Source organism: Parus major, chromosome 26, assembly GCF_001522545.3.
Source record: "Parus major isolate Abel chromosome 26, Parus_major1.1, whole genome shotgun sequence".
NCBI classification, from domain to species: Eukaryota; Metazoa; Chordata; class Aves; order Passeriformes; family Paridae; genus Parus; species Parus major.
Genome location: NC_031795.1, coordinates 4,049,895 through 4,058,760, shown reverse-complemented (window position 1 = coordinate 4,058,760; position 8,866 = coordinate 4,049,895). Strand labels below are relative to the sequence as shown.

Sequence of the window (8,866 nt, the reverse complement as noted above, 5' to 3'; positions counted from 1 at the left end):
GGGCTCCCCCCGCTTCCCCTGGGGGCTGCGCACCGGGAGGGGCCGGGCCGGGGTCTCCTCATTTTCCGGGTTTGGAAAATAAAGCTTTTCAGGAAAGAGGAGATGATCGGCTCATGGGCGGGGCTGGCATCAGCGGTGAGCGGGGAGGGTTGGTGTTTGTAAAGATTTCCAGTGGGGGGTAAAGTCCTCCAGAATTTGCAAGTTCGCCTGAAGCTCTGCCCAAACCCCTGGGGTGAGGGAGCTTGTGGCAGTGGGATGCACCGAGGAGCTCCTCACTCCGGATCCGTCCTGCCCCGCTTCGTGCTCTGCAGGACATCCATCCTTCCCCGGGGTGGGAAGGGGCACGGAGGGGTCCGGGGTGACCCAGATGGGGCCGTGTCCCCTGGTCCTGGCGAGCTGTGAGCCGGGTTAGGCGTTGCGGGAGAGGAAAAGAAGAGTTTTTACCAATCCGTCACTGAAAACTTGGGGATTTGAGCCCTGCTGGCTGTGAAATAACTCCTGTCCAGCTCAGCCCCTCAGGCTGGAGGGGAAACTCTTTTGGGATGCAGCTGCTGGAGCTTGAGGAGTTTAAAAATTCGCTGGTGGGGGTCAGCTGAGCCTCCTGGTTTTTGGCAGAAGGCGTTAACGCTGATGCCATTCCCTGCAGGTTTGTGCCCACAACATCCCCTGTACCTGCGAGGGTGTGCAGGGCAGGGAGGCGGTGCCGGGGATAATTTGGGACTGAGCCGCGGGCTGGGGCTGAGGGAAGCGTCGCCGCTCATTTTTGGGGTTGTTTGGGAGGGCTGTGCCAGGCACGTGCGGCAGCAGCAGCTAATTGCCTCAGCGGGGTAATTAGAGCCCGGCTCAGCCAGTTCTGGTCCTTGCGCTTGGCTTTCCTTGGCTTAGGAGGCAATTGAAATGTTTCTGGTGGGGATTTGCGGGGCGGGCAGGGCTCTCGGCGGTGCCGTTTGGGATGAGGAGGATGAGGAGGATGAGGAAGGACAGCAGCACCATATGGCCCTGCTGCAGCTCATTAAGGCTTTAGCCCTGACTGCTGTTAATTAAATGTAACCCAGCACAACGTGACACGGGGACACGCCGGGACCTCGGTGGAACGAGGGGGATGTAAATCTGATTTCTAGGGTGCGCCTTTGCTTCCTGATTAATTCCCAAAAGCTGCTGAGGGCCGGGCGATTCCCCCGGGCTGGGAGCTCCTGGTGTGCCGCAGGGAATGTGGGAATGAACGTGCTTAAAGAAATACCGAGTTTAGGAGAAATAAGGTTTATTTGAGGGAAGAAAACTTTGCGGAGGCTCTTTCGCCAACCTCTGGAAACTGGGGCGAGGTGCGGGGTGAGCTCCTGGTCCTTGTGTGCTTTGAAATGCCGACTTTAAGTGGCAATTCACAGAATTTTGTGGCGTTGCGAAATGCTGTATAAATAGCTGTTTGGAGGGACTTCTCCTCTGACAGGAAGTTTTCCATACTTATATTGAAACAGATTTTAAATAACTATTTCCCTTTTCATTTCGGAGAATTATACAGACTGTGGGAGTAATTCTGCCTCAAAAACTCCCCGAACAACCGGGATGGGAGGGGAGGGACACCCATATCTGCATTCCCTGTCATCCCAATAGCGATTCCCATTAAAAATGCCTGAGAGCTGCAGACGGGGCGTGCTCTCCCCCTTTGGTGAACATTTATTTTTCACTCTCTGATGCAGAGTTGCTGCTTGTTTGCTTCTGACTTGCAGCCCGAGGATACTCAGGTTTTTGTTTGTGCAGTTCTGGCCTATTTTTATTTAAGCCAGATCTGGTTGCATTTAGTAAAATGGGAAAGTGGCATTTATATGTTTATATTTATTTTTATATTTATATTTATTTATATATTTATTTATATTTATTTTAATATGTATATTAACTTATATATTTTTATCAATTTATCTATTTATATTAATTTATATATTTATATTCATCTACATTTTATATTTATTTATATATTTATATTAATTTATATATTTATATTTATCTACATTTTATATTTATGTATTTATTTATATATTTACTTATTATAAATACAATATCAATAAATATAATTATAAACAAGATACAATATAATATAGTAATGCTATCATAGTAATAGTAATATAATTAGAAGAATATAATATATTAATAAATATAACAGCAATATAAATATAACAGCAATACAATATTAATATATTATATAAATATAATTAATATACTAATCAATATACTCTATAAATATGTTTTTATGTATTGATATATTTATTTTTTTATAATTATTTACTGTTCAGTCTGGAGAAAAGGAAGCTCAGGGGGACTTTCTTTGATTTTAATCCAAGTCCTGCCCGTGGCTGCTGCCCCTGGGGCTGATGCAGACGCTGCCTGAGACATGGGAGCTTTTTTCCTGCTTTTATTTGGAATGTTCCAGGCTCTGAGCAGGACAGACATCCAGCATCCTGCTCCCACTGGTGTCAGTGTGAAAGGATGGGGAGATGGGAGCTCTGGAGCGAATCCCACCGGTATTCCATGAAAATCCTCCTTCCCAGCCTTCCACTGGGGCAGGAGGAGTGTCTGGAGTCTCTCCTGTTTAATGCTCTGTGCTGCTGGCACCTCTCCCAGCTGAGTCAGCGGCAAAGTGAAATTAAAGATAATTTCCGTGTCGGGGTGTAAATGTGTGTGCTGCTGCTGCTGGGGGACAGCTTTTCCCGGCAGGGATGGGCAGAGATGCTGTGGGGTGTTTGGTGAGCTCTGGGGGGATCTCAGGTGCAGTTTTTGGGTGTTTAATGCGGCTCCAAAGCTCTCTGTGTGTTCTATCGGCCTTTGGGACAGCACAGACACCGGGCTGGGGCAGCTCCGTGCTGGGAACGGCTCAAGTGCTTCCCTGGCTCTCTCATAACCAAAAACTCGAGTATTTTGATATTTGTATTGATAATTGAATATTTGAATATTGGCTGAAGGGTTTCTTTGCTGGAAACCACTGCAGCTGGCCGTGTTTTGCTGCGGGGGAAACCTCAGGGCGTGTCCAGCACCTGTGAGATCGCTGTCACACCTGGAGCCAGCCTTTGATCTGCACACCTTGCCACAGAGCCAGCTCAGCATCATCCCAATGGGGTTTGTGCCTCTGCTCTGGAGCCGCCCCTGTCTCCCGGAGCAGTTCTGTGCTCTGCCCCTATTTCCGTAAGGAGACAGCCCGTAAAACCCCATTTCTCTTTCTAATTTCTAGAGTAAACCTGAGTTCCGATCGCAGTGCTCCTCAAGGAGCCGTTTGTTTAAGATAACGAGTTCTTTACCGAGCCCTGCACGAGGCTCTGCTGCTCCCTGATTTTTGTGTCTCCCACGCTCGGTCCCTGAGCCGCTGTAAACAATAATCGCCGGCAGTTCACAGGACCCACAGCGCTTTGCATTTCTGTCCCATCCAGCTGATCCTGGAGCAGATTCCTGGAGCTTTTCCTGCTGGGATGGGGTTGGGTGAGGACGGGGTGGGGTCCGGGGGTGCCTCCCGCCCACTGAGGCTGCCCCAGGCAGGGCGTGCTCCTCCCGGGAGCTGCGGGGAGCGATGGGGACCTGCCCAGAGCCCCGGGGACCTGCCCAGAGCCCTGGGACAGGCTCCTGGCGAGCCTCAGCTCTCCCAGGGTCATGTTCCCTGCTGCCTTGGGAAGGGTTTATGGAGAGAGACACCGGCCGAGGCTCCAGCTCTCACCTTGCAGGTTGGTTTTCATCCCAGTGAAGCTCAGTGGAGTTTGCTGGTCTGGCTGTGGGAGGGAGGGAGGTGCACAGGGGTCTATGGGTGACTGAGAAAGATCCCCCTCATTGCTCTGGCTGCTCTGGGTGGGGTTTGGACTGGTTAAATTCCATCTTTGTTATTCCCTGTGTTGTGCAGGGTGCTGGATGCTGTTTGTGACAGGGGTCCCGAGCAGAGAGGGCGTGGGGTACAAAGTGACAGATTTCAGGGGCCTTGTTAAGCCGGTGTTTGTGTCCCCCCCCATCACTTGACCCCTGGGACAGCTGTAACTGATCCACCATGGAATGGTTTGGGTGGGAAGGATCTCAAAACTCATCTCATCCCACCCCAGCCATGGCAGGGACCCCTTCCCCTGCCCCAGGCTGCTCCAAACCCCGTCCAGCCTGGCCTTGGGCACTTCCAGGGATCCAGGGGCAGCCCCAGCTCCTCTGGGCACCTGTGCACCCTCCCAGGGAACAATTCCTTCCCAATATCCCATCTACATCTTTCCTCTTTTAATTTAAAACCATCCCCCTGGTCCTATCCCTAAAAAGTCACTCTCTCACTCCTTTGAAATGCCCTGATTTTCATGGATGCTGTGAAAGGCTCTACAAGCCTCTCTGAACTGTGTGCAGAGTTTAAATCAATGTTACAGATACACTTAATCTCAGTGTATTCCTTTAACCTCTGATTAAACACTGGGGACTTTTTTTATCCCTCAAACTTTAAAAGACTGCGGGGAAAAGCAGCAAAGAGAGAAGAGAGGATGGCGGGAAGAGACCTCCCAGCACACGGCCGAGTCCTGCGCTTTCTCTCTCTAATCTCTTCCGTTGGGTTATTTTATCTTATCAAGCAAAAAGCCCCAGAAATAGAAAGTTTTCCATGGCTTACAGGAGATGCACGAGCCCTGAGCTGCGCTCCCTCCTCGGTAAAATAAATAAATAAGGCCGTCAGATGGCAGCAGGTTGTAAATGGAGAATGTCAGTGCTTTATCTCCGTGGGGGAAAAGGCCTCTGGTGGGAGCAGACACCACTTGCTCCGGTGCCTGCTGTATCCCAGAGCATTTGGGGTTGGAACGTGCCTGGAGAGCTCCTGGCCTCCTCTCCCGAGGATGACGGACGGGAAGGAGGGAGCAGCCGCTTGTTTTGGGCTTGTAACAAAGAGAATCCGTAAAATCTTCAGGCATTTCCCCAAATGCCAGCCCTGGTCGGTGGGACGGCGCGTGCCGAGGAGGCCCAGCAGGGAGGTGTTGCTGCTCAGAGGTAGGTGCTGCTGGGGCTGGGGGATCTTGGCTGGGTTTCTGCTGCTCTTTGGGGTGCAGGGTTTGTCCAGCTGTGGGGATCCTGCCTGCCAGCACGGGGCTGCCACCACAGCTGGGGCACAGCTGGCTTCAGCTTCTCCTGTGGCTGCTCTGCAGCCCTGCTCTGGCAGGAGCACGGGGCATCGGTGCTGTCCCACCTGCAGCTCCAAAGGAAAATCGGGTTTTTGTTACCCCCTGGCTCCAGAACATCTGGGCAGCAGCTGGGGCTGTGCTGCAGTGCCACAGGGACCTCTGTCCCCGAGGGGGCCTTTCCTGCCCTGGACACACAGAAACAGCCCCTGGGGCTTCCCAGTGTTTGCAAACAACGATCCCAAACCATCTGCTTTAGACCCAAACCCGCCAAGACCGGAGTGCAGCGATGGAGCTGCAGGGCTGGGCTGGATCAGTGCCCTGGGGGGGGTGCAGAAGGACTGGGACCCTTCCCTGGGCTTGTTCTGAGGGTGCCACAGGTCCTGCCCCAGCCCTTCTGAGCCCTTCAGAACCCTCTGAGCCCTTCAGAGCCTCCAGCTGTCCTGGAGCCACAGGGCCACATCCTGCTGCCAGCCCTGAGGTCACCCCAGTGACGCCAGGAGCACCTCAAGCAGCACAGCTTTGCAAAAGCCAACCTCAGGATGGAGGTGTGTGAGCCCCTGGAGGATTCCAGAGTTTGAATGAGGGATATCTCTGTTCTGCCACCTTGTCCCAGCCCTCAGACACCTGTGGAGCCTCCTCCTCCTCCTGGCCCCATTTCCACGGGGGTCAGGTGGAGCTGGAAGATGCCCTGAGGGGTCTGTGGTGTCCTGGGGGTGGGAATGGGAGGATTGGGGTGGGCAGAATGACTGGAGAAACTCTTCCCTGGGAGGGTGGGGAGGCCCTGGCACAGAGCAGCTGTGGCTGCCCCATCCCTGCAAGTGTCCCAGGCCAGGCTGGGGTAGGTGAAGGTGTCCCTGCCCTTGGCAGAGGAGTTTTAAGGTCCCTTCCAGCCCAAACCATTCTGCAATCCTGTGTTTAGGCACTGAGATGGGCATTTATATGGGACTGATTTACTCATTTATCCCCCTGAGTGACTCTGTCTGTGGGGAAAGGGAAATTCCCTTCAGCCACTGAAGTTTTTCACAGTATCACAACCTTTCTCTCTCTTTTTATTTTTTAAAAAGAAACTCCATTTCCAAGTGTTCCATTGTTTGACTGGAATGGAAATTATCTTAAAGCCTAAGTGGAGGCATCCTGCTCCTCTTGGCAAACTGGTCACGTGGCTGCTTCCTAAAGCTGTGCAGGCTTTCTAAAATTAGTGTTGCCCAGCAGATCCCCAGTGATTAGCTCTGTTAATAAGTGACGGTGACTAAGGGGGTGTCACACTTTAATCCCACACAGAAATGCCACAATGGGCCTGATCCGCAGGAAGTGCTTGGGAATTGACATTTCTGTGGTCCAAATTACCCGTGTCAGGCTTTGCTCTGCGTGCTGGAGCTGCCCAAATGTGAAGATCTGGGCCCCTGTGGGCAGAGGGGACATTGTGGGGGTGGTGGCAGGTGCTCAGGTGAAGCCACAGCTGGAGCATTCTCCAGCTGGCAGCTCCAGCAAAGACTTGGCCAATGTCCCCCATTTCCAGTTGCTGGAAAGGTCATGCATTAAATTACTGTGTAACTGCAGCTTATCTCTAATTAAAAATAAAAAAAAAAGCAAAAAAAAAGCCAAATCTCCCTGCTTTCCCCCCAGGCTTACTTGAGACAACTGACTTGGAATAGGGGAATGACAGACAGCTCAGGCCAGATGAATGTTAAATGATAAATGATTTCCCTGTTTCCCCTGGAGATTGATGATTCCCCTCCCAGCACTGGTTCAGCTCCTCTCATTCATTCTCAGGCACTGGAGAATTCACCAGAGCTGAGCAGAAACCAGTTTGCAGAGCAAACATGGGATATTCCTTTGCTCTCCTACAAGCCCCAGACATTCAAACCAAGGACCCAAATGCTAAAGAAATAAAAAAGAAAAGGAAGAAAAGGAAAAAGAAAGAAATGTGTATGTAAAACACGAGTTCAGTGGCTCTTAGCAAGGTGATGGGGCTGGTGCAGGGACAGGCACTCACATCCCCCTGTGGACTGAGCTCTCTTGCCTCACTTTTAGGATATAATTTTTTTTTTCCAGGTTGGTGACCGCTCTGGAATTTTGGGCAGTGTAAAAAGCAAATCTAATGGTGTTTGTACAGCAGTTAAAAATTAAAAGGCTCAGGTGGGCCTTAAAGTGGAAGGAGGTTGTTCCATGCAGTTTGAAGGAGTTGGGACTTTGAGGGAGGGGGATGAAGGAGTGATGACCATGAGTGTGGGATCCTGGAGCTGGCTGTGCCCCTCTGCACACCCCTGTGCCTGAAGGGGTTAAATCTGGTCTGTGCAGAGCCCCCTGTGCATGGATGGGTTCCTGTCCAACACAGGGGCAGCATCCAGAGGAAACAGCTCCAGAAATGCCCTGCTGCAGCCGGGGACAGGAGGTGACAGCCCCTGCTGGGCTGGGATGTGTCCCTGCCCTGGCCAGGCGGGGATTTGGGGCTGCTGGTGGCAGATCCACGTCCCTGTCACCAGAGCTGGCCCTTTCATCTTTAGCCTTGGCTCAGAGGAGCTGTGGCTGCCCCATCCCTGGGAGTGTCCAAGGCCAGGTCAGGCACCTGCAGCACCCTGGGATGGTGGAACTGGATGATCCTTAATGTCCCTTCCAACCCAAACCCCTCTGTGATAATTAGTGACATTAAATCGTTTGCTGGTGTCCTGCACAAAGACATTTCCTGGTGGTGGGAGGTGAAGGGTCCTTTCCCCACCCTTGCCAATCTTTTGCTGCAGGTGACACCTCCCAGGAGCAGAGCTGGCGTGGGGTACCCCGTGCTTTGGTGGGATTTGAGGATTTTTCCATCCTTTATGTATCAGTGAGGCTGCAGGAATGTGGTTTGTGCTGCTCCATTGCACCCAGGAGCGGAGGTTTCCCTGGGGAGAAGGTGAGGGAGAAACTTTTACCCTGGATGAGGCGTTCTGGGGTTTCTCCTCACCTGCAGGAGCGTGCCTGGATGGGGACAGGTGTGTTAAAGGGACAGGTGTGTGTATAACTTTTTAAAAATCCTTTTGTTTCTTTTTTCTCTCTCTCCATTCTGCATTTCTTTTCACTCCTGGATTTCTCTGAGCTGAGCTCCTTGGGGATATTCCCTCATGAGGAGTCCCACTTTGTTTTATTTCAGTCCTCTGGGTCAGGACAAAAACTCCTGAGCTCGTTAGGATCTCGTTTCTCGTGTTTATTAGGATAATCATTAGGATGTGATCACAAAACTTGGCAGGTCTCTCCAGACTGGCTGCACAAGTTTAAATCACTGCGACCTGGCTCATTTCTGATGGTACAACCAGGCCTTGTGGCTCACTTTTGAAAGCACAAAATGGCCTCAAACAACACAGTTCTTTTATCTTTATACTCATTCTTACCCAATTAACAATAGACATGTTAATTATATTTTAATGACCCAGTGACCCATCACCTGTGTGCTGCACTGTGACATTTTCTGTCCAATCACCCAAAAACCTCTAGGAGAACGTGAAGAAAAAGGAAAAGAAACAACATTCTAAATCCTCCATCTTGTCTCCAGTTTTCTAAACTATTTTAAACTCTAAACTTCAACTTTTTCACCCAGAGACTGAAGAAAACTCTCTAATTTACACACTCACTCTTTTAGCTTTTCTGTCTGACTGTAACAGCTGTTTTCATGGATCACCATAAAAACATGCTCATAAATTTCATGTTGTGTGAAATTCAGTGTTCTCCTGGATCCCAGAGCCCAGCTCCAGGAGCAAGGGTGTGAGTGTGTAAATCAG

At 50.8% G+C, this 8,866-nt stretch overlaps 1 protein-coding gene across 2 annotated transcripts in view; it reads left to right on the top strand.

Annotated features, from left to right (window-relative positions):
- The first annotated feature begins 316 nt into the window (after positions 1-316).
- RASSF5 (Ras association domain family member 5) overlaps positions 317-8,866 on the top strand; it is a 28,031-nt gene continuing 19,481 nt past the window's right edge. The window contains exon 1 of one of the 2 annotated variants that reach the window (XM_015650755.3): positions 317-646. In XM_015650755.3, the coding sequence (XP_015506241.1) occupies positions 631-646 (16 nt within the window). In that variant the 5' untranslated portion in view covers positions 317-630. Of the gene's footprint in view, positions 647-4,187; positions 4,981-8,866 lie in introns of those variants that run through there. The other variant, XM_015650752.3, reaches the window with a different exon arrangement.